Source organism: Vigna unguiculata, chromosome 1 (assembly GCF_004118075.2).
Source record: "Vigna unguiculata cultivar IT97K-499-35 chromosome 1, ASM411807v1, whole genome shotgun sequence".
Lineage (NCBI taxonomy): Eukaryota > Viridiplantae > Streptophyta > Magnoliopsida > Fabales > Fabaceae > Vigna > Vigna unguiculata.
Genome location: NC_040279.1, coordinates 18,578,820 through 18,605,009, shown reverse-complemented (window position 1 = coordinate 18,605,009; position 26,190 = coordinate 18,578,820). Strand labels below are relative to the sequence as shown.

The 26,190-nt window shown below is 33.3% G+C and overlaps 2 protein-coding genes across 6 annotated transcripts; one reads left to right on the top strand and one right to left on the bottom strand.

Annotated features, from left to right (window-relative positions):
* Positions 1 to 779: 779 nt before the first annotated feature.
* Positions 780 to 3,110, bottom strand: LOC114179356 (pentatricopeptide repeat-containing protein At5g48910-like). 2 transcript variants are annotated; one of them, XM_028065690.1, is made up of 2 exons: positions 1,191 to 3,110; positions 780 to 1,070 (listed from the first exon to the last, which is right to left on the bottom strand). In XM_028065690.1, exon 1 carries the CDS (start codon positions 3,062 to 3,064, stop codon positions 1,661 to 1,663), a length of 1,404 nt encoding a protein of 467 aa, XP_027921491.1. In that variant the 5' UTR covers positions 3,065 to 3,110; the 3' UTR covers positions 780 to 1,070; positions 1,191 to 1,660. The 2 variants fall into 2 exon arrangements, with proteins under 2 accessions (XP_027921491.1, XP_027921483.1); XM_028065682.1 differs by having other exon boundaries at positions 780 to 1,044.
* Positions 3,111 to 11,416: 8,306 nt separating this feature from the next.
* Positions 11,417 to 18,371, top strand: LOC114176376. Of its 4 annotated transcripts, none has more exons than XM_028061433.1 (9): positions 11,417 to 11,862; positions 12,043 to 12,100; positions 13,607 to 13,674; positions 14,279 to 14,458; positions 14,670 to 14,766; positions 15,091 to 15,200; positions 15,295 to 15,428; positions 15,565 to 15,707; positions 18,120 to 18,371. In XM_028061433.1, the coding sequence occupies exons 1-8, from the start codon at positions 11,434 to 11,436 to the stop codon at positions 15,650 to 15,652; spliced, it is 1,164 nt and encodes a 387-aa protein (XP_027917234.1). In that variant the 5' UTR covers positions 11,417 to 11,433; the 3' UTR covers positions 15,653 to 15,707; positions 18,120 to 18,371. The 4 variants fall into 4 exon arrangements, with proteins under 4 accessions (XP_027917234.1, XP_027917227.1, XP_027917220.1 ...); XM_028061426.1 differs by having other exon boundaries at positions 15,514 to 15,707; positions 18,128 to 18,371; XM_028061419.1 differs by having other exon boundaries at positions 15,514 to 15,707.
* Positions 18,372 to 26,190: the final 7,819 nt, after the last annotated feature.

Sequence of the window (26,190 nt, the reverse complement as noted above, 5' to 3'; positions counted from 1 at the left end):
TTTTAACACTCTTTAAAAATGTATTTTTATTATTTAATTAAATTTATTGAAAATAACAAAATTTTATGAGCCTCACTTATTATTTATTTGTACTCGCGATTCTGTAATTTCAAATAAATTTTAACTAGTATTTAAAACATGTTTAGGCACCCTTTATGAATTAAATGAGATTTTCTTTGTCAACAAGAAGACAATAATAGTTCATATAATTTACTTGCGACAACCAAGAAAAAAAATTTCTTCTATTACATCCATTGGTATGTTATTTTTCTTGTTTCTTGTTAGGTAAATAGTCTGTTTAGTACAAAAAGTATTTTCATATTTCATTTTTAGTACAATAAAAGAAACAACAACTTCCATCCTATCAATTTGACTTGAATTCTTTTAATGATTAATAAAAGTAAAGCACGTATTTAGTTTTTAGTAAGTATAATGTGTGTTTATCAAAAGAAAAATTAACTTCTACATCCAATTAACTTTTAAAGAATCACTAAAGTTTTACATTTGAAAAAAGAAGCAAAGAGTATTTCTTCTTTCAAGGTTAATTATATTTTAACCTTAATTTTTCTCTTTAATAAACATATTTAACAATCACATTAGACTACACAGGTGTTCAATTATCTCAACTATTTACGGAGTTTAAATAAAATTAACGAAATTAAATTTTTTTAACTAAGCTTGATATGCCGAATCGACTATTTATCCTTTCCTTTTTATCCTTGTGGTATTTTTGGCCAAGATTTTTACCAAAAACAGTTTATTTGTATTTTAGTCTCCCACAAGGGTTTAAAATTCTATTATAGTTATTATTGTTACCATCATGACCATAATCTTAGATTAATGGTCTTCAATAATAAACTGGAACCATGAACATGAAGGTATCACATCACAATTTGTTTTACAACAATGGGAAGGTGTGTATGTAAACAATCACAAGCTCTTTTGCCTTTTTCTCTAAATCAAGAGATAGCAAGCCAACTTCCATCTCCTTTTCATCTACTCTACTGTTGAATGTAGCTCTTCTATGCTTCAATTCAACAAGTCCTGGCAAATGAACAATGTTTGAACACCTAAAGCAAGCAAATTAATAACGTAACTTATGCATTGTAATTTGGCATTTAATGCATATTGATAGCATTTTGGTAGTGTGTTGTCTTAAATCAGCAAGTCAGCATGATCAAAGGCTATACCTGTATATACGTGCTAAAGACACACTTTACCGTAGTAAAGAAAGCTTCGAAGAATTCTTCCCTTCGGTCCTTTAGTCACCAATACCAGGGATTGGATAGAAGTAAAATCCTGTATTAGTTTCTCTGGTGGTATAATATAAGGCTTCAACACCAAGCACACTGGAAAATCTTTTTGTATTCTTCTTGCTCATGAAGTTCTCAACAAAATCATATCCTCTGAACCTATCGCAGTATTCTAGGATGTGATATATATCATTGTGGTATTCTAAAATTCCAGCTTTGTGATCCAGCAGAAGTGTAGCAACATTTCTTCATTTAGCACCATGCATCAGTTGATGGAGTCAAGTCCACCCGTATTTCAAGTCTTCTTCAGTTAGCATCATAGCTATTTTCAAAATGACTGCATCAGTTGATCGTGAAGTGCGTACCTCTATATTTCCCTTCCTCACCTTTTGCTAAAAATGAAAGAATCAATTTCTTTCCACAATCAGACTCCACCCTGGCTCTTTCTTGAGTTTCTCTTCTTTCATTGTCTTCCTCAGTCTCAAAACTTCCTGCCATTGTCCAGCCTCTGCATATATATTAGACAAAGCAACATGAACACCATGATTTTGTGGTTCCAGAGCAAGAATTTCATTCACCACTCTTACAGCAACCTCAGTATTCCCACTACTCTTGCTAGCTGCCAATAAAGCTCCCAAAATAACCACATCAGCCTTCCACGGCATTCCCTTCACCAGCTCCTCTGCCTCCAGCAACCTTCCCCCTCTTCCTAGAAGATCAACCAAGCATCCATAATGTTCAATCTTCGGATCAATTCCATACACCAACTTCATCGAACGAAAAATCTCACGACCAACATCAATCAAGCCAGCATGACAACAAGCCGACAAAACTCCAACAAAGGTGACACCATTAGGACAAACAATCTGTTCCCTCTTCATCTTCTCAAACAAACCAAGAGCATCTTCCGCATGTCCATGAGCACCCAACCCACAGATCATAGCATTCCATGTAACAACATTCCTCTCTGGCATTTCATCAAACAACCTCCTAGCCTTTGCAATCTCCCCATTCTTGGCATACATGTAAACCAACGCCGTCCCAAGAATCACCCCCTCTCCTAGTCCAACCCCTTTCACCCTCACAAAGCCATGAATCCTTTCTCCAAACTCAAGATAACCCGACCGGGCACACGCAGACAGTACCGAAGCTAGGATGGCACCACCGGGCTCAAAGCCCGCCCCAACCATCTCACTAAAAAGCTGCAAAGCCTCGTTGGAGCGGAAATTTTGAGCGTACCCACAAATCATAGTGGTCCAAAGACTCGGACTTCTTTCGGTCATTTCATCAAACAATAAACGAGCATCGATCCAATTGCCCGAAACCGAATAACACCGGACCAAAGCGTTAGCCACGTGCAAATCAGAAGCCAACCCGAACTTCATGACGTGAACGTGGAGCTGTTTGCAGGCTGGGAGGTTGCGCAATTGGGAGCATGCTTTGAGGAGGAAGGGGAAGGTGTGTTTACCGGGAAGGACGCGGTTGCGGCGCATGGCGAGGTAGAGAGAGAGCGCGTGGAGCGCCTGGGGCTGGGCGCGGATGAGGGTATTCCACATAAAGGAGTTGGGGTGGGGTGTGGACTGGAAGATTCTGGAAGCGTGGGAAAGGTCGGCGAAGGGGGAGAGGGCGCAGGAGAAGAGCAAGCGGCTGACAGCATAGGCATCAGCGGTGACGACGGCGGAAACAATCATCTGGGCGTGAAGCTGCTTCAGCTGGTCCATGGTGGTGCATTTGTCCGCGAGGACTGCCAGAGTGGAGAGGATTCTATGCAGTAATGATGGAGAACAGGGTTGCAGTTTTGGCGCTAACATTTGAATACGACACTATAGTAACCCTGTTCAATTCTTAGCAGCTCGGTTAGTCGTGCATGACGAAGAACGGGAGTATTTTATTGTTTTTCGTAGATACGGTACATATTTTCGTCTCACTTTATTTATTTTAGTTTTTATTTTTGTTTTGTGGTTAATTTAGTCTTTATTTATGTAAATTTTAATCAATTAAGTTCTTTTAGTAACAAGGTGTTAAAAATATTTTATAACACAATGGACAACTTAACACTATTTGGGAGTTGAAAAATATTTTGACGTTACCCGTTATATTTGTATATACTCTTAATGTTTAGTAGATCTTCAAATCCAAATTGGAGATAAATATTGATTTAAGGTTTGAAGGAGAACAATTTGTAACCATTAAGAAGATATTGTGCACAATCCACCTTGTGAGTTTGAAGGTGAGGTATGTCTCATCACCATTCATCTTCTTCATCTTGTTGTAATAGTTGAGGGCAGTCAAGTTGTAGTGGTTCTTATGTTCGTGGTTCAAGACGTATGGGTTTAACCCCCATTTGCAAATCTAAAGAGTTTGCGGTGCTCAAAGTGGCATGAACTTCAAGGAATAATGATAGACAATTTTGGGGTTGTCCTAACTATAAGGTTATATTCACATGTGCCTTATAAAAATTCTTTATTCCATATTTGGCTTTGGTATACATTCATAAGACAATTTTGGCCTTGTTACTTTTGAGTTTAATAACAAAGTGATTCCTGTAATGTGGTGTGGTGTAAGCACTTCAAATGGAGTGGTGAAGAATTATTTGATGAAAGGGATATTGTTAAAGCCAAGCAAAGGATGAAGATTTCTAAGTTGGAGGGTTCTGAAGGAAAAGATCCAATTTTTATTAGGATTAGTTTTTGTTATTGGTGTAATGAACAAAGTGATGGTTTCAGTAATGTTACAAAAGTGATGTGTTTAGGTGGGGATGTTCTTAAGGTTGTATCATTTTTCTATGTAATGTTAAGGATGATCACGTTTTGTGTAACCATTCAATGAATGAAGTTATGAATTTTTTTTACTGCAAAATTTGTTCAAAGTGGTTTCTAATTACATTTAAATTTGTTTAATCCAATCCTCATTTTGGCTTAAATTTGTTCAATATAATCCCTATTTTTTTTAAGAAAACTTGTGAATCAAAACTTGTAATCAGAAGTCCATATTTCCATATCACAACACATTTTTTGTGTAATCAGAACCTGTAAACACACAACTAGTACAAACTTCAATACTAATAAAATGAGAAGTACTACATATTACAATGGCAACATTAATAACAAAATTATATTGCAACATAAAAATGTACGTAGTTAACCATATTAATAACTGCATCAAATAAAAGAGTACAAAGTATTGGATCCTAAAGATTGATCACAAAAGAGTTCAAAGTACTGCATCCAAAAGATTGAACAAAAGAGGCCTAAATACATTGAACAAAAAATGTTGTCTCCTAAATATACCTAATTAAAACAAAGAAAGTGATGGTCAAGTTGGTCTCTGAAACTGCAATTTTTACCTCATTCTTGAAGTTGTTTGTCCAAACTACATTGGCACTTCCTATGGTTGTTGTGTAGGCTGTGTTGGTTGTGAGGACTGCTAACTTGATGGGGTGGTTATGTTGGTTTGAGGATTGCTGATTTGGTTATTAAGGATGTAGTGGGCAATTACTTTTGTTATGAGCCACTTCATAATATACCTTGCATCTTTTACAGTGATCAACTTTCCTCAATTCTGTATCATTCTTCTTTAACTCCCACTATTCCAATCTCCTCTTTTTCCTTTGGCCTCCCAGGTAATCTCTTTTTAAGAGGGGGTTGGACGTCATTATAGGTAGTCATGTCCAACAGTAGTTGGCCACTAACTGGATAAATGATGAAGTGATATGTTTCTTCATAAGTGGATAGTCTAAACCAATATGGTATGTAGTCCTCTACATTCAAATTTAAGAACTTCATCACAATAATTGCATGGTAGCAAGGTATGCCAGTGAGCAGCCATTTCCTGTAGGTGCATTCTTGTGTGTCGATGTTGACTTTGTACTTGTCCACAATAATGGAAATGCACCTTACTTCAAAAACATTTTCTCCTAACCAATTGTGAAAGTGTGAAATGTTATGAATAAGGGTGAAAATAAATATGTGTGACAAAAAGACTATGTAGGTACCTCGATATCTAGTTCTTTGTTAAATTTGATTCTCCTTGAAGTCTATTTTAATCTTGGCCCAAATTGAATCTTCTAAAGATTTGACTTTCTTTCGATTTGTGGCCCGCCTTTTCATTAAATAAAGTCTGATGTCCTCTAGCATTATTATGATTCATTTACTCCTTGTATCAATGATGACATTGTTGAAAGCTTCACTCATGTTGTCCACTAGCTGTCACATATAGCTTGATTTGTAAACCTAGATCTGGACCAAAATTTGTTTCGATGCTCAATAAGGTTGGTCTAAAAATAATGAAGAACAAATTTTTCAGCTTTAAGGGTAAAAAACAAACCTTGGGGGAATGGCTATCAAATATTTGTAAGCCTCAACATTCACTTCTTTTATATTTCTCATTTCTCTTTCACAAGCTTGGGATATGTGCTTGCAGTAGCCCACCACATTAAATTCTTCAATTGCCACGAAATATTTTTCCGAAATTGAAGTACAAATGGCACATGTAGAATCTTTGTTCTGCCCTGGGTAAAAGTTCATGTATAGCAGGCATAAGTCCTTGTGGATTACAAAAAGCACTCATTTAAGTCAATTAAGAAACTTTACAAAAGAAATTAATATAAATAGAAGGTACCAAATACCTTTTGTTGGTGTGACATAAATGTCATGGACTAGCATACTTCAACACCCTCAAGTCTTGAATTAATAGCTCTAGAAATCACATCCATGTATCTTTGTTCCCAACTTCAACAATTGCATAGCATAGTGGCAACATTTGGTCATTACCATCTCGACCAACAACAATTAACACCTTACCCCCAAACCTTCCTTTCAAAAAGCATCCATCCAACCCAACAATTGGTCTACATGACACAAAATTGTCTTTGAACGCTTTAAAACAAGTATAAAGTCTCTTAAATGTTGCTTCTCCCTCCACGTCTTCCACTTCAATTTTACTCTGGATCCCATATTAGATTTCAACAATTCATTGGCATAATCATATTTTCTTTTAAACTGCTCTTTAAATGAACCTTTGGACTTCCTCTACTGCCCTTGCTCTTGCCCTACGAGCCATAGACATTGAAACTCTTGTATTCCATTTCCTAACAACCTTGTTACATATATAATTTATCTTCAAACTAGGATTTTCTCTTAAGTCCCTCTCTAAGTTGTAATATGTGAGTTGTATTGTACACTTCTACGACGAGAATTTTATTTGATTACTCGTTGTAATTGAGAGTTCTTGATTTTAGGAGACATTGAGAAGGAAATGTCGAGAGGTTGATACTTGGTGTACCTAGAGAGGTTTGTACTCGTATACTTGGAGAGGTTGAAACTTATGTAACCTAATCATTACTAATCAAAAGTGTTTATTAGTGGAATTTTTTAAGCATGTTGGTTAAAAGTCTAGACATAGCCTCGAATGGAGGTGAACTAGTATATATTTGTTGTGTACATTTCCTATATCCCTACACTTTTAAATTAATCAGGTGACTCACTTGCGGTTGTGTATTTATGCATGTAGTTTTTGAATTTGTTTTCAAGCTCTATTCAACCCCTCCCCACCCTTTTAGATCCACATCACATTACTCCATCATGATAAACAATGGATATATCATAACTTGAGATATCTTTGTCTTTATTATTGTACTTGAAATTTGTATGTTGTGTTTCATCTTTAACTATAATATATTAGACAATATATATATATATATATATATATATTTTGAGAAGGTAAAGACAAGTATAATTTGATTAGACAAAAGTCTAACTTTTTAAGACTTATAAAAAATGATTAAAGTTTTAATGATAACAAATAATTTTATGTGTGTAATAAAGTTACTATGTGTGTATAAAATACAAAAATATATAAGATTCAATGATCAGACATAGACAAAATCTAAAGATAGTCATAGTTTAAAAATGGACTAGACAAACAAAGTTTAGAGTATGATCCAACACATTGTAGAATTTTGATTAATTGTTGCTAACAACAAACTAGGTTTATATTAAAATGTGGTCAAACAAATCAAAAGGGTTTGGTCACTAGAGAGTGTTCGTGAAGATGGAAAAAATAAGATCATAAAAGACAAGGTGTCTAAGTAGGGTATTGCTTAAGTCTTCTAGTCAAGGTATTGTATGCCCAATGCATTGTTCAAGTCATCTAACTAGTACATTGTTGGATTTATCTAACGCGCTTCACTAGATTCATCTACTTAGTGCTTTGCCAAACTCATATGATGACATTGTCTAATAAATGTATCATTTTATGAACTCATCTATCTCAATCATCTAATGATATCATCTATTGCACTCATTTAATGAGCTTGTCTACTAAAGACTCATCTCGTGGTATCGTTTGATGATTTTTTGGGAGGACCTTGTCTACACCTATTATCTAATGCATTGAAGGTGCGATCGTATGTTGAGTTAGGCTTTCTGCAAATGAAAGTTGATGCTTTGGTTATTATTTAGAGTGATATTTAAGAGACTTTTTAATATAGAAAAATGTTGTTATTTACATTAAATATTCAATGAATAGAATTGAATTTAATCTCATGGATTTTTGTGAAATTTGCCAACTTGGAGACAAGCAACACGAGTTGAGCGTTGCCACATTTGTAGTTGAAGATAGTTACTATGCAATCACCAATGAAAAGCATGGGCAAGTGTGAGTTAGAGCAACAACTAACCCTATCCGGAACTATTGTAAAAGGAGAGCAACAATGAACACTTCCATCATCACTTCCACCTTTAATCATCTCATCTCCATTGCATCACTTTTACTATTCTTTTTTTATTATGTCTAGTTTTACCTTCCATATGGGAGGCTAAATGTCTTGGATTGATTTTCTTGTAGTTTAGTAGTTGATTCAAATATTGTTTGCAAGTAATGAATTGTTCATTAATTTTATTCAATACAAATTATTATTTTGCTTCAATCTTCATAATTTCTAATTTTTGTTCATAAGACTGTTTTAGAATGTTCGTTTATAATTCAGTCTTGTGTCTTTAGTTAAAATTCTTATAAGTTTTCCGATAACCTTTTGCTTAAGTGAATAAGTAGTACTTTTTGAGTATTCGTTGGAAATTGTGAGGTATAATTAACACTTCATTCTTCGACATTGGAATGAGTGTAGTGAAATAACTTTTCACTTGTATATGTTGGAATTTATGAGAAACTAAAAGAGTTAATTAATGTTAGCTTGGTTAGTTTAGATTTACATATTTGTTTGTTTAACTACAAAGGTAAAAAAGAGAGTAGGATTTCACATGTATACATGTGAAGTCTAAATAGAGTTGTAATTGTAGATGTTGGAACAATTAAGAGTGTAAACAAATTAATTGATGTTTATCTAGTTAACTTGCAATGTCCATAAATTAAATGAATAACAATCTTATGATAACTAATGAAGCTATTGTTTTAGTCTTTCATATTTGTTTGACTATGAGAAAGCTAGAGAATCAACTTGTTTTTGTCATATTTGTTTAAGTCTTTCATTTAGTCTATTGTGTTATAAAACCCACTCCTTTCAATGTTATATGCTTCCAACTTTTTTTTCAAATTAAAATAAATGTGTTCTAAGTGAAGCTCTTAATTAGATTTGTTGGGAGATGACATGGGTTAGCTTAACCTTGTCTATTCTTTATTTTTGTTCATTAATAGTGCAATAGATTAGTGCATTAAATGATTATTGTATTGCATTAGACAAATGACATTTATTTGATTGCATCAACAACAACAATCAATGTGCTTCGTTTGATATGCGATAAAGCACCATGCTAAGTTTTATTATGTCTGATAAGTAAATTTTAATCAATTAAACAATAAGTATTATCCATGACTTAAGCTGACATGAACTCAAAGAATATTCCTAAAGCTTAAGTTTGTGATGTAGGAAATGTCTTCATCTGTTACCAAAAGAATTATTTCAAGTTCAACCTTCATTCAATATATCTTACGATTCGAGCTAAAGCTGAAATATTCGCCACCTTCATTTAACATAAGCACATGGAAACTTAGGCCCAACAATATACCCAAGTATGGTGAGTAGTTTTATCTCTCTTAAAAGTAAAAAAATATGAAATCTTGGGAGATAAGTATTGTCAAATATTAGAGAGATTGCATAAAAGAAAAGAGCAATAAATATTGCATGAAACACATTTAATGCATCTTAATGTCAAAGCTAAAAAAACGATAACAAAAAGAGAAGAAAACATCCAAGTGTTCAAAGCTACTCAATGACTAGAAAAAGGACTTGTAAGATCACTTATATAAAGACACTTTTTAAAGAACAACTCTCATTTTGCATGTGTCAAAATTCTACTAAATTTCTCCTTGTCTTAAAAGTTTTGTAAGAACATTATTTGTGTTAATCCTAATAATCTAGTAAAAAGAGCTTAACCAATGTATGCATTAAAGGTGCTACCCTTTTTGGTAAGTAAAAATTATAATTTTGTTTATCACTTAGACATTGTTTTTGTCTTGAACCAGGAGTGACTTGTTAAAATAATATTTAATTAAGTCAAAAGGGGATAAGGAAAAGAACAATTAAAGTGAGTCAGCTAAGAGTGATTTGGAATCAAAAGAGTACTCGGGTTAAGCTAGGAGTGACTTGTTGAAAGAATACTTAATTAAGCTAAAAAACGATTTGTTGAAAGAATACTTGAATGATATCAACAAAAAAATGGCCAGGTGACGAAGAATACTTGAATGATGTCAACAAAAAAGTGGCCAGGTGACGAAGAATACTTAATCGTATTTTGCAATGTTAGTTAACATAGAAAAACTTGTCTGGTTGGTCAAGAACTAGACATATAATCTATGTAATCATATGAATTAATGTAAAAATACTTTGTATCTTATCTTCTATCAACCTTGATGGCCTTCCTCCTAGTGAATCCATGAAAACGCAAGGTGGAAGCTCCATGGACGGTGTGAGGTTGCATAGAAGCTAAGGGATGGAAGGGAAAGTGTCTCAATTTGATGGTTTGGTGTGGTGTTTAGTGAAGGTTTTCCTAAGAGAGGTGAGGCCAACTTTAAGGAAAGAAGCTAGAGTGATTCTAGAGAGAATTCCACTCTAAGATGAGCTCAAATAAGAGATGTGCACCAAATTTGACATCATTTCATTTCTTAAATTCAAGCTAGAAAATACACGAGCAGAGACCTCTATTTATAGGAGCAAGTTGTTTTAAACCTAAATGAGCAAACCCATAAAAGAGTCATCTTGGAAAACTTGGAGAATAAGCTAGAAATCCTCTCCAATGAGAGGTGGACATGTGACCACTATATGAGAGAATCCTCTCCACTCATGGAATGACACATGACCACTACTTCTAGCAAATCATTTCCATTAGGAGAGTACCACATGGCCTCTACTTCACTCATGTCTTGTTCATCAAATTTCAAGACTACTATTTGACCCTTGGTCAACTCTCTTTTATGCACCCCTTTTTGGTCAACCTTGGGCGTTAACCCAAGTTGACTTAAGTTGACCAATATTCCTAATCTATTTTTGTCCATTATACAAAGTCCAAAATGAATTTGCTATACTACTTGGTCGAGAATGCACAATCCAAATATTATTTAAATATATACAACGAATCTTAGACTAGGTCTTCATAATTTTTAGTCCATGTAAACATCAATTTGAGCCTATTTAGCTTAGTCGAATCTCAATCTTCTTATATCCTTCTTATCATGATTCTTGTAGTGGGTCCTTCGGCTAAAAATTTGTCATCAAACCTCTTATATTGTAGGTCATAACTATTAATCTAACAAAGAAAAGAAGTTAAAAATTGAAATTTTAAAAATATTAAAATTAAGAAATTATAAATTTATAAAAATATAAAATTATGAAAATTATAGGATTATAAAATTAAAAATAATATGTAATAAAAACAAAACAAGGTGATAAATTAAGATTACTTTAACATAAAATTTAAACAATAATGATTTAATTAAAAAAATATAAATTTTTTAAATATTTAATATACTACAAGAGTTTAATAAAGACTTAAGTAAACATTCCCAAGCTTATTATAAACTTAAAACTTAACTAAACCTAAATTTATATAAAAAATATATTTTATTTTTAAAAAAGTAAAGTAACTGTAATAATAGTACATTATAAGCAACACGCAAAATGTGTAATATAATTTGACAATGGCAACATGAACACATCCCTGCGAATATGAACACAACCCTGCACCCATTGGTTAACAAGGTGAAGTTGTCAACAGAAAATGAAGTGGCACGAAACAGGTACCATAGGCACGAATGTGGTCACAACGACCCTTACGTTAGCAACAACCTTAATCCACCCCCAAATATCTACCACACCCATTCTCTTCTCTTCTCATTCTCATTCTCAACGAGTTCACCATTGCGTCTCTCCAATTCAATGGCTTCCACGCCTTTCTCCACTCTCTGCCACTTCCACAAACCCTCCCTCCGCTTCTTAGCGTTGGACAGGTCCACATTTTGCGGCGCGCCGGCAATCTCGTTCCCAAAGGTTCGGAAGAACCGCAAAATGGGAACCTTACCCGTTTGCAGAATTAGTTCTGCTGTCGCCTTCCGAGACCTCGACGCTGACGATTTTCGCCACCCGCTTGATCAACAGGTGCGTCCAATTTATTTCAGGTTTCTTCATCCGTCTTCGACAAATATCTTACTTCTTCTGAGTTAAAATCATCCTACTAACTTTTTCTATGAGTTGTGTAAATAGTTTTCTCTTTTATGATTTTTTGTTTTCTGGGAAGCGCTAATGATTGGTGGTGAGATTTTAATTTTGATGTTCCAGAATACGGTGATACTGAGAGCGATTCCAGGATTAAACGAACTTGGAAAGGCTCTTCTAGGTAACAAACAGATACCTCGTGTTCTAAGTAGCGGTGTTGTGGTTTATTGAGTTCTTGTGATGTTTAATAGCATGTGTAATTTGTTGAGATCTTAGTTGACGAAGAGTATTATGAAATCATAGTATATGAATGAGAAAAATTATGAGTCTTAAGTTCGGTTTTGTAGAATTGGGTTTTGTAGGTTTGCGTTTCACTAAAACTCCATATTTTAAGACTGCTCTAATTAGTAGTTCTGGTCAATTCTAACTTCTTTTTTTGCACCCCACTTTTTTAGTGGACGATGGAGATTTATCGAGCAATGGTACCTGTGAAAAATTATATTAACGTAAAGATTCTTATGTAATCCTCGTTTACTCAACTTGGGTGTTCTAAGTATAAAGTGGTTGGAAAGTCACGTTGAGTAGTGATATGTCTAAAGTAGTCTATATAGAAGGAGGACAATCCTCATACTAGCTAGCTGAATTTGGGGATTTGAGTTAGAAAAAGTGTTGGACAAAACCTATATGAAGTTATTTAGGTGTATTTAGTGTTGTTCTCACAATCAGAAGTGAAATTTTACCATCGAACTTATGCTGACTATTAGAAATGTAAGATAATATCTAAATATCTTTGGATATTTCTTATATTTCTAACTAACCTTTAATGCAAACATTTATTACATAGAAGTGAAACTATGATTCTGATAAGAACATAACACTAAAATTATATAGGAAATGTATTTAAGTTGTCATAAGTATTGAGTCATCATCAACTGGTAACTACAAGGATCATTGGTGTCAATAGTTTATCGACCCAGTACACCTTTGACAGGTATGCTAAGGTAGAATTTGGCCGCACACCAAATGAATTAGAAAGGTTTTGCTCTGTTCTCCGTAATATTCCAATCATTTAGTGGAACCAAGATGTGCCATCTTTTTTAACTCCATATTTTATTGTATTCTGTTTTTAGAACGTACAATCATGGAATTTACCATTCCCACATGTTGACCAAACGCGCCCTTGATATACAAGAATCTCTATGACTCATACCCCTAATATATTTCCATGCAAATTAACGTAGTTTATGCAAGCATCTGAAATTATTTAAGTTGGTAAAAAAGTCACAATATATATTTGCCCACACAGCTAGCCATTACGTTATATACTTTGTAGAAGACCAGAACAATCAACCGTAAGTAATAAATAGTTACAATAAGTGGCCCATGAATGGTTTTATTATATCTTTTAATATCAGGATCTCCACATCTGTTCACAATTTTGTGCATGGTTGTGGAGTGGTTATTCTTTTCTATATAAATAGTGAATTTGTCTGCTTTTCTATGATGATCAATGATGTTCAATTGGTTTTTTGGGGCACAAAACACCACCGCTATATACTAATTAAGAATATTCATAACTGCAACATGCTTTCAGATACCAGTGGGAAAATAGTTGTCATTGTAGTGTAGGTCCATGTTTCGGACATGGGTTTTATTGTATGACATGGTTCCTTAAAATGAAATGCAGGCACTGTAGCTGAGCAGGTTATGCTCCTTGAGAACATCGGGACATCTGTCCTTGTTTCTAAAAATCAGGTATCCTTTACACTAATCAAAATCCTTAAATAAGTACCTGCAAAGGACATTATAGGAAGATGCGCAATATAATAGATAAACTTTTCCTGCATCGGATAGTCCTTGCCTATTTTGTGGTGATGAAGGATTTCGTTGCAGTTCACTGTTACTACTTGCAAAAGAACGAAAATACAGTTATGATGCAGTTGTCAATGAATTTTTACATATTTGAATTCAAATATGACAATGTATATGCATTGGAAAAAACAATGCATGTCGGAAAACTATAATTATTTGTGTGAATTCCACTTTCTTTTTTTTATTCTTCACAAATGAAGAATCAGACTGTCAGAGTACATTCAATTGATTGTGTACTTGTAGATATGAATGTGCATGAGTCTGTGTAAGCCTCCTTGACAGATGAGGAATTTAACTTGTCCAATTTATCTATGTTGGTTCTGATTAAATATGAGAACTGTGAAGTATCCTCCCTTCCGATTTTTATTTCCACTCAGTTGAGCTGTGATATAATTATCTTTAATTAATGCAATTAGTTTCTTTCTGATTCGTTGACATCTAATATTACCTCAAGTAATTAAATAAACTTTTCCTCTTGTTTTGTCAGCTTCCTGATCTTTACCACCTAATGGTCGAAGCTGCAGAAATATTAAATGTTGATGCCCCTGATCTATATGTTCGTCAAAGTCCTGTACCAAATGCGTATACTTTAGCTATAAGTGGTAAACGACCTTTCGTTGTCATTCATACTAGCCTTGTGGAGCTCCTTACAAAAGCAGAGTTGCAGGTTATAATCTATTTCGTTTTTACAGTTTTTTAGTATCCACAAAGTGCTCCCATCTCCCTACTCAATGATGTTGGGTGTACGATCCATTGCATGATATATAAGCTTTCTCTTCAAAGATGCCTGATCAATTATTATTCAAACCATCTTTGTCTATCGTGTCCATTGTTCTGGTTCTGAATGTTATTTACTTGTGATCACTTCACTTTAACAGGCTGTTTTGGCTCATGAGCTAGGTCATCTAAAATGTGATCATGGTGTGTGGCTTACTTACGCAAATATTCTAACCCTTGGAGCCTATACTGTACCTGGTAGGTTACATAGAGTATTTTTTTTTTTTCATAGACGTATTAATACCCACATAAATGGATATGTATACACTGCTTAAGTAGTTAGCTAGATTGAATGATCAAAGTTGGAGAAACATTTTTTTCTCTTACTCCGACAGGTAGAACAGGGAATAAAATCCATGTCACTCTTGTCACTAGTTGAGTATAACAACCTTAAAGGCTTGCTCATAATGCAATATTTTCGAACTTTTCTCTTTGACCTTTGAAAGGGTACCTTATTTCGACAGTGAAGTCTTGTCTTCTTTGTTCAACTCAATTTTTCATAACTAGTGCCGTTTGATGTAGGCATCGGTGGTATGATAGCTCGAACTTTAGAAGAGCAGCTATTCCGCTGGCTTCGAGCTGCTGAGCTGACTTGTGATCGAGCAGCTCTTCTAGTTGCTCAAGACCCTAAGGTATGCTACTATGCTGATACATGTAGATTGGTTATTATTCTATATTGATTAAAATACTGAATTATAAATTTTTCATTCCCCAACCCCACAAGAGGTCGTCATCTCTGTCCTCATGAAATTAGCTGGGGGATGTCCTTCTATGGCTGATCAACTAAATGTGGATGCATTCCTGGAGCAAGCTCGCTCTTATGAAAAAGCTGCTTCCAGCCCAATTGGATGGTATATAAGGTTTGTAGAATCTTGTTTAGGGCACTGGAAAATTATGTTGAGATTTTGTTTCCATTCAGAAGCTAAACTTCTGGCTGCTGATTAGGAATGCACAAACAAGGCAACTGTCACATCCTCTACCTGTTCTACGTGCTAGGGAAATTGATGAATGGTCAAGAACTCCAGCTTATAAATCCCTTTTGAAACGTGGAATTCAGATCAAACCAATAGAACAGAGTGTCTAGCAGTGTGTGCATGGATTTTGTTCAAAGTGCTCGGCAACTCAAAGGTTCTTCGAAGGTAATTTCTTTGAACTCTAATTTCTGCTTTACTTTTCTGCCCGTCATCCATGTCGGCAATATCTAAAAATATTTTGTAGGCTTAATTAAATTTAGTATTACGGCTGTAGTTAAATTCAAATTTGGTCTTACTTTTTTTTTCATAGATTTAATCCCACTAAATATTTTAAATATGCAATTTTTGGTTCATCTAATAATTTAGCATCTCATATTTAATGGGAATGTTAACTTGACCCTATCTATGTAGGACTATTGCATCGGTACGTCTATGTTGACGTGACATATTATTACACTTAGCATTTATGTTTAGAGTACAAAGTTATGTTAAGAGATGAATAAAGAAAAATAGCTAGAGAAATAAATTCGAAAATGTAAAAATAGGGAGACTAAATTCAAATTTGGACAATGAGAGAAAGACACTAAAAGGTCTATTAATATATGAAGTCCATTAATCTGTTTGTGTATAGGATGCAATTAATGTAATTTGTAGATATGGTATAGGTAATTTAGGTAAATTTATACGAAGTGTTTTTCAAATAAAAAAATAACAAAATGAAAATAAAAAATAAAACATATTTTTCAAAGGAAAAGTTAAAATTAATTTAGGTATAAAGTAGCAAGTTTTTTTTTATATTAACTTTTCCAAAATCAAATTTTTAACACGTCTAGAAATAAATTTCTTTATTATAAAACTCATTTTAGATATATCACTATGAATCTTGACACATTAGTTTCGGTAATTCAAAGTCCATCAATCGTACTTGTCACTTGAAAAGTTATTACATATAAAAACGGAAACAAGAAACATGGGAACCAAACTAAAGCCATGCCAGGAAACATAGAAAAGCAAACTCAAAAGGATAACAGAAAATGATTTGATATTTATTATGATTAATCTAGAGGTAAAACATTAAATCACTTCAAATAAAATCTATTATCGATCCTAAAATTAGATAGCCTCTTTATAGAGTGATTATTTTAATGAAAAATGTGATGTGAGATATCTTAAGTTTCATATCCTCTCAACTTTTAATACATTTTCTCTATCTACTACTTCTGAGGTCCCGAGGAGCAAAGAATTACACTCCAACATATAAATGTCTATCTCATTCTATATTATGAAAGATAATTAATATGAAGATTAATTTGAGTTTAACTTAATTTTACGAAACCAGAACCTGAGGTTTATAATAATCGGTGACAGATCTTGATCATAAATTTTAGACTTAAAATTTATATATGTTGCAAGAATTAATATAAAACTCCTCATATGCATCTATAATTATTTAAATATTAAAGAAGAGTTTTTCTAATTCAACAATCGGATCTTTGGATCTTTAGTATGATGCTTAGACGGAATCATTTTATCATTCTTAAATAATAAATTTATTATTTTATTTTTTTATCAATATATCTATTTTACAAAAAAAGTTTGAAAATAATATAATTTATCAAAATCTAATAAAAATTAAGAGATGTAATTGGTAAAAAAAGTTTATAATATTCAAATCAAATTAAAAAATGATTATAAAAGAATATATAATACATCATTTTTCTTTTTATATTCATAAGAAAAACAAATATACAAAAATTTCATGAAATAAAAAAATGTTAATTAATATTTCATTATCAAATAAGGTAAAAGATAATTATATTTTTTTTATCTTCAATAATAAAAGAGAGTATATGAGAAATGAGTAGATAAAAAGTGAGTTTGTACCTAATTTATTTTTTCTGCATAAAAAAATAAAATAGGTGAGTGAAAGATAAATACAATCTTGTGAGAAATCCAAAATATAACAAGAAAAAACATAAAAAATATCTCTTTCTTATTGAATTAATTTTATATTTTTTTATAAAAAAAATTAAAAATTTACATAATTTAATTTTCATTAATATAATATATATTACATAAATTTAACAAATTTTAAAAAATTTAGGGCCATGGGCCCTGTAAACCGCCATTTTATAAAATTATATTTACAATACATTTATATATTATGTATTTTTGGTCATAATCCAAGACGCTTGCCCAAGGAAGGAATGAATATTTTGAGTGAGAATATAGAAATCCAATATCGAAGGACTGAATAGGCCTGATATACCTTATTAGGGACAGACAATGATAGGTTTTGATATCATATTAGAAAATAAATTTAAAGATTAACTAATTTATAAATTTAATTTAAAATTTAATTCAATATAAAAAATTAATTTTATAAGGTGATGTTTAAATTTATAATGTGAAATTTCTAACAAGAACAATGAAAAAAAAATGATATATATATATATATAACCGTGCATGGGAGAGAGATCTAACAAAAACAATGCATAAACTTTTATTTCGCATAATGTCCCTTTTCAACACTTGGTAGCATTTTTATTTCTCACTATGTTGTTTTATTTTATTTAGTGGAACAGCAAGTGCTTGGTGGCGGTTGATTGTAGCAGGCTGCTGCAAACTTCTTGTGTAAATCTACAAATGTGTATTCAGTTTGTAATATAAGTGAACCTGTAAGTAGAGTTTTGATGACATTGATTATTATTTCATAGAAATAGTTACCCTTATAAAGGTAAGGATTACCTGTATAATTCTAGCCTAGGAGGGAAAAATAAATAATAAACCTTTTAGTACCTCAGATTTGAATTAAATTTTATTTTAATCTCTGAATCTTAAAGGGATATTTTAGTCTATCAAATATAAACCTAATATTTTAAATCTCTCTAATTTAAATAATAGTTTTAGCAGTCCTCTAAATTTAGAAACATTCCTTTAGTTTCAATTTAAAGTTCGTTTTTAAGTTTTCTAATCTAGAAATAATTCATTTTTATTTTTAAAGATAACAATTCATTAAATTGAGTAAGAAAATTTTAATTTTAATTGTCTTTTTCATATTATTTTCCTTTCATTGTAATAATGGTACGAGTGAATGCTATTATGATTAAAATGGTGTGGTCTCTGGTGACAAAGGGGACAATTTGGATAGATTTGATTTTGATTTATAATCAACATGGTAAAATAATTTGGATAAATTTGACTTTGAATTATAATGCACTAGATAAAATAATTTATTTTAATTCATAAGAAATTGATCCCATTTTCATTTAATAAAAACTCAATCAATTCATCTATGGAGAATTTTTTCATAGAAAGATATCCAACTCATCCGTCAAAAATTTAAAAACAAATTATAATTTAAAAATGTTCAAAACTAATATTTTTAAAATAAATTTAATATTTTTAAATTAAAAAATATATGAAATGTTTAATTATAAAAAAGTTCGGATTGTAACACTCATTTAATTAATAATACTAATTAAAGGAAATGTCACACAGGATAAAATAGTAAGCACGGTCTTGGAGTATAAATGCTACTCCTACAGTTATCCCAAAAGGAATAAGAAGGATTAAGGCACACCACGATGCCAGTAACAAAGTATAGTAAGAATCAACAATAATTCAAAATAAAGCCTAGAGGTAAGACAATACATGGGTCGTAGCCCTAGGAGAAAAACCCAAGCAAAAGGAATCCAGCCCGAGCAGGCTATGTAGTGGAGTCACCATTTCTGTTGACCACGAGAATTTCTCGTATCTGCTCACATCATTAAATTGATGATCATTGCAAAGAGAGAAAACCACACAAATAGAACATACAACAAACAAAAGGGGTAAGCTAGACCAGAAGATGATTTATCATACAATTACATACAATTTTATAATTCAAGATGTATAAGCCAACCAATCATGTTATGACTTGCAAACAATACATTAAGACTCAGACACGACTCATCTGAATACATATAATTAGTCGGATTCAGCGAATGCTTGCACTTGTGGTGGACTTCCCTGCTCTATTGAGCTAAATGTTACAGTGTCTCACCTCTCACACACAAGGTTAACCCTTAATGGGTTCCAAGCCTCCTGCTACTCTCACCACTAGGGTCAGTACGCTCTATGTGAGACTAACTGACTCTTTAGAGTGTCAGGATGCAACCTTACCTTGAATCCTTACTAAATTATATAGATGGGACACCATCATGAACTCCCACTAACAGGGGTCATGGAATTACATCCCAACCAACTGAGGCACCACCATGAGGTCTCACCTAGAGGCTCATGAAATTACGCTCTAACCAATGAGGCACCACCACGAAACTATTGTGGAATTACGTCCTAACCACAAACGAATCATGTTCCACCAACCAATCAAATACTTATCATGCATATAAATCTCATGCTAACCTTTATAACCAACCTTCATTCATATTCCATGCCAAAACCATACCAAGTTCATCATTCTCAATCCATGAACCAATCCATACATGCGACATCACTCCAAAACATACTTTAACATACTAATCCAAACCAAACAAGTGGCATACATCCAAGAACAGAGGAAAAGCATAACAAAACACTCTCTCGCCTAGCTCCTCGCTCAGGCAGAAAGGTCTCGCTCAGGCGAGAGGTTTCCCTCGCTCAGGCGAGCTCCCTTCGCTTAGGCGAGAGCTCGAAAAGAGGAACATGGAGCATTCGCGTTCTCTCGCTTAGGCGAGACCTCCTCGCCTGAGCGAGATGGATCTCGCTTAAAACAGGAGCTCGTCGCCTGAGTGACAACTCACGTAAACTCCAGGGAGAAACCCCTAGTGCTCTCGCTTGGGCGAAAATACCAGGGTTCTCCACTGTTCTCGGGTGTACAACCAAGGATTCACAACCAAACAAAGTTTTAGCACTTTTTTCAAGCACTCACAACATCAAATAAGCCACCATAACATAAAACCACACCAAAACAAGCATAAAATCGAAGAACAAACAAAACCCTAGCTTCCCTTACTTGGAAGGAGCTAGTACAAGACCTCGACACTGAACCGCGGAGCACAGCAGCTCTAGAGTTAGATTTCACGAGGTGAGCAGAAGTGAGGTTATAACGAAAACCCTAACAATGACCACAAAAACTAGACCAGAGAGGAATAATATGAGTTGATGAACACTTACGTAAGTAAAAACGAGGTGGGGCTAATCTTGGATCTCATTGAACTCTAAACCCTAACAGAGCTCTGAAGTGGAAAAAAGAAGAAGAGTAATCAAGGTACTATTTTGCAAGAATGGAAAATGTGAGGGGGTTTGACTACCTTAGGAGCTTTGTATACCCTATGGGCCAGCCCTAGGCCCAACTATTTTGGAGCAACCTTTAAACGTAAGGGCAGAAAAGAATGGGCCATACAGGGATTGAATTATTTTTCTTCCAAACTATTAAATTTTGAAAAGTAATGTTGAACCATTAAACATCTACAAAATAAAAATAGATTAATTTAGTTTAATTTATTTTTTTATTTTTTATTATGGATAATTTTAGTTATCTATACATAATCTATTTGAAGGGAGCACAAAGTGCAAAATTTTTAAAATGTTCAAAACTAATATTTTTAAAATAAATTTATTTTTTTAAATTAAAAAATATATGAAATGTTTAATTATAAAAAATTGGGATTGAATTAATTTTCTTCCAAACTATTGAATTTTGAAAAATAATGTTAAATCATTAAACATCTACAAAACAAAAATAAATTAATTTAGTTTAATTTAATTTTTAATTTTTAATTTTTATTATGGATAATTTTAGTTATCTATAGCACAAAGTGCAAAATTTTTAAACATCAAACAAAACACAATTAAAAAAACTAAAAAAAGAAAATTTTCAAACACTCCACAACATGACACATGGTTAGATAATAACATGATGACATGTGACAATGTCTCTTCTTGATGTGTTCACTTATTTTATCTCTTATTTTATGACTTTTATTATTTTTAAATATTCAAAACAATATACATATTTAGTTATGTATAAGTACAAATATTTTTTTATAATATATATTTATATTTAAATAAATAAATAAAAATATAAATAAAAGGTTAAAATGATAATAATAACAAAATGAAATAAATTTTTAGTACTGAAGTCATGATTTTTATATTAAAATTTAAAAGAAATATATAAAAATATTAAAATGAATAAAAATAACATAATTTAAAAATTATAAATATCTAAATAAAAATATTATTTTTACAATCAAAACAACACAGTTAAAATAATAATAAGAATACATTTGACCTCTATTAAAAATTTAGTACCACTACACCATGATTTCTATATAAAAAAGTTCAAATAAAAATTTTGAAGGGAGCATATGTTCGAATGACATATCTATCTATACATAATATAATTAATTGAAAAGCAAAATTAAAAAAAAAATCAAAAAACTAGAAAAAAAAAACGAAATTTTCAAACATTTCGACACACGATTACATAATAACATGACATATGACAATGTCTTTTCTTACAATGTATCTATTTATTTTATCTCCTATTTTGTGACTTTATTATTTTGAAATATTCCAAATAATATATATATATATATATATATATATATATATATTTATGTATAAGTATAAATATTTTTTCATATTAATTAAATAAATATAAATATAAATAAAAAGTTAAAATGATAATAATAACATAAAGAAATAAATCTTTTTAGTACCGTAAACATAAATTTTATATTGAAATTAAAAAAAATATAAAAATATAAAAATGAATAATAATAACGTAATTTAAAAAATATAAATATCTAAATAAAAATATTACTTTTACAATGAAAACAAGAAAGTTAAAATAATAATAACAATAAATTTTACATGTGTTTCTATTAAAAATTTATTACCACCACACTATCAAAACGTAAATCCCACAATGGGTTATGTTAAATATGCATAGAAATGATAAAAATTAGTGCAAAAACATAAAAAACGAGTGGAACACCTCCACAGACACCCACCAAAGTTTGAAGAACGAAAATGGAGGTTCGAAAGGAGTGAAGAAGAAGGGAGTGCGACTCCCTTATGCATGAAGACCTAATTTTTGTGGTCACCTCAAATCTGCTAGCATTATTTAGCAAAATGCCATTTTGTCACTCAGAATTACAAAAATGTCACTACTAGGCCTCAAGTGTTGGCTCATTCACTCAGATGACGTGGAAATGACGTGGAAATGACGTGGAAATGATGTGGCAATGATGTGGCAATGATGTGGCAAGTCTCTTCAACTAAATATTAATGTCCAAGCTCCAAAATTGCTTCACCCAAATACCTAAAAATAATTAAAAACGAAAATTAGGCCAAATAATATGAAATTAACCCAAATTCGGAACAATGACCCAATAAAGCCCAACAGATGAAAACACACTAAAGATGAACAATTAAGCACTGAACAACTGACAAATAGGTACACAAAGGCTAGTGGAATGAAGGAAAATAATGACTCATCAACCACCTGGCGGCACCTTGCTAGCCGTTAGGCGCTAGCGCAATAAATTTGGAAATTTGTGGGTTATGAGATGGAGTGCGAGGTTGGGAGTGGTTGTTTGCTTTTGATGTACGTGGTCTACAAGGCTTTGGTGATACCTCAAAAGTCAACTTGCTGGAGTGTTCCTTGAGTTGTGGCTCGAAACATATCCCTTGAGTTGTGGCTCGAGATGGCAGATGAACACAAGGAACTTTTGAGTTGTGGCTCGGGTTGACGAGTGTTGTCGGTGTAAGTGTACGAGTTGTGGCTCGTACAGATGGGTCCTAATAGATTGCCCTCTTTAGTATTTATTTAACGAGTTTGGTAGTCTTGGGACGTTACGAACTATGTTCGTATTGAGAACTCCACCTGGCGTTACATAAAACAAGAGAGAAAAAAAGAGACATAAGACAAACAGACTCAAAACAAAATAATGGAGACACATCCAACACAGAAGGGTTCAAAGCTGCTAGGTATCCATGAACATCATCCATGCAATTCAAAACATGTCAAGTACTCAGTTTAGCTCGAAGAGAGAATCGAAAGCAACATAACCTCACAAAATATGCACTGTATCAGTCAAATTTGTAGGCTACTGTTTACTCTCAAAGCACCCTTGAAAAACAAACATCAAACGGACTTAGTAAGCCTTTAGAACCAACAACCAAACCAAAACGCATGCAGGTTAAGATCAGAAGGACTTTTCAAGGTTGTAATAGGACTGAGGACAAGGTGTGGAACATATGGATAAGTAGCTAAGCAACAAAGGAAATAGAAGAGCAATGAGGAATAAGTCTCAATCAAGCATGAAAGTAATCCTAAACACCAACACTTCCGAATTCGGTTCTCATACAGTGCTCAAATCCAAACTTCTTTTATTTCTTTTCTTTTCTTTTCTTTCCTTTTTGTTTTATCACTTCTCTTTTTTTTTTCTATACAAAGAACATGCAGAGAAGCAACAATTTTGAAATCCCATATGGGTATACAAATGAGCAATTTCAAGAACCAATAACAAGTGCGCGCACAACCACACTTGTTGTGCGCGACCACACTTAATTGAGCACCCATTCCCAAAACAATTCCAAAGCTCCAAAATTTCCTAAGGCAGGAATAATCATGGTTTTTCAAGCTAAGGGCTTGTAATGAGCTGTAGAACAATGAAAAGGTAGGCATGCTCAAAAAAGGGTATCAACGGACACAGTTCAAGGTGCGCTCATCTGGCTATAGGCTCACAGAACAAAATTGCCTAAATCATATCCCAACATGCATTTGAATCAGAAAAGCATCAAAAAGAGTCAAGCCAAGGCCATTGTGCAAGCATTCAAGAGGCATATATCACACAATCAAAGAACAGAGAGTGGCTCAAATCATCACACAGGGTAAAACAATTTAAAAGTAACTTGACATGCAAAGAGAAAGCAAGGATATCAGTCCACAGAATAACCAACAACTCATCCTCCAAAAGTGAAGTGAGTGTCCCAAACAGAAAACAAAAAATAACACAAATTAACACAAATTAACAAAAAGGAAACAAACAAAAGGAAACAACAACGGACATACCTGGACAAGTGCAATAAAAGTAAAGAAGGAGAAAGGAAACTCCCTGAATCATAGTGAAATAGAAGTGGGATCAAACTGGGAAGTCTCCTCTACAACAATATCCACCAAGGCAGGATTGCTGAGGAATGACTTCAGACGATGCCCATTCACTTTGAAGCTCTTATTGGTGGATTGGCTTTTGATCTCAACTGCACCATAAGGATAAAAATTAGTCACCACAAAAGGACCAATCCACTTTGACCGCAACTTACCCCCTATGCGTCCAAGTCTAGAGTTATACACAACAAACTCCTTATAGAACATAAAGTTCTGATATGCTTCTACATGGATCTCATCTAACTCGTTCAACTGCAGCTTCCTTTCCTCACCAGCTTGATCAAGTGAGAAGTTGCATGACTTGACAACCAGTAGGCTCGGTGCTTAATCTCCATTGGAAGGTGGCATGGCTTATCAAATACAACCCGATAAGGAGACATCCCTATAGGTACCTTGTTAGCAGTCATGTGAGCCCAAAGAGCATCCTGAAGTCTTGATGAAGGCGTGGTTCAGGATCGTCATAGGGATTTCAGAGCAATTGATGGAATCATGCCCAAGACCTTCAAAGAGATCTCAGATTAGATTCAAATTGTAGAATATGAACTCTTTTATAATTTTTGTAAAGTTTTTTTTGTTTGGGCTTTATCGGACCTTTATTTGTGTTAGGCCTTTTTGTGTTTCTGCCCATAGTATATAAGTCCTTGTGACACACATTTGTAGGGAGATTTGAGTTTTATGAAACAGTGAGTTTTCTCTCAAGTCTCGAGGTTCTCCTCAGAACCACCGATCCTTATCTTTGAATCTCCAATTCAAAGTGGCGGATCTTCCTCACTTATCTTGGAATCTCCTCCAAGTGGCATGAATTCCTCCTGTTCCGAAAACCCCCAAATCGACGTCCTCCATTTTCTCCCATTCGTTCTAGGGTTCATACCCATTTTCGTTCTAAATGAATTTCCACCCCAAATCCGAGACGATCCTTCATCATATGGTATCAGAGCTCGGTTAGTTGTACTTTTGATATTGGTTTCAGATTTTCTCGCTTGTGCTTCCAAAATTGTTCGTGGTGCATTCGTTTGTTAACTGTTCTTGTTCGTTCTTCGGGGTTTTGTTGTTTTTCTTCGTTAGTTCTCGTTCATCATTATGTTTGGATCATATTCGTAGCTCTTCGTCTGGCTTGCTTTTGAATTGGTGAATGGAGCTGGTTGTTTATCCATAGCGGCACAATTTTGTGGCTTTCAAAATGACAGTGTCGCAATGGTCGTTCCGTGGTGTTTGGGGGTCGTGAATTGCCACAAGTAGTTGTTCTTGGTTCAGTTGTGGGTTTCTAAACCTCGACAATGAATGGACTGTGGTCTTGGTTCATCTTTTATTTGAAGTTTTGGTAGACGCACAACACTAGAGGAGTGGATTGTGTTTATTGCAATTGAGTAAAGAGGAGTTAAGAATGCATACAAGATGTTTGCGAAAATGACTCACTAAAGATTTTTGAAGATTTTTGTCTCATATTAAATTGGTGAAACTCCAAACAATTGGCATATTGATGTG

What these genes read in the sequence shown, in the direction of transcription:
- LOC114179356 (XM_028065690.1), bottom strand. Translation starts at nt 3,064, where the DNA reads ATGTTAGCGCCAAAACTGCAACCCTGTTCTCCATCATTACTGCATAGA.
- LOC114176376 (XM_028061426.1), top strand. Translation starts at nt 11,434, where the DNA reads ATGAACACAACCCTGCACCCATTGGTTAACAAGGTGAAGTTGTCAACA. An exon ending in TTACAAAAGCAGAGTTGCAG is followed by an intron (nt 14,459 to 14,669) that starts GTTATAATCTAT and finishes TCACTTTAACAG; the next exon opens with GCTGTTTTGGCTCATGAGCT. An exon ending in TGGAGCCTATACTGTACCTG is followed by an intron (nt 14,767 to 15,090) that starts GTAGGTTACATA and finishes CGTTTGATGTAG; the next exon opens with GCATCGGTGGTATGATAGCT.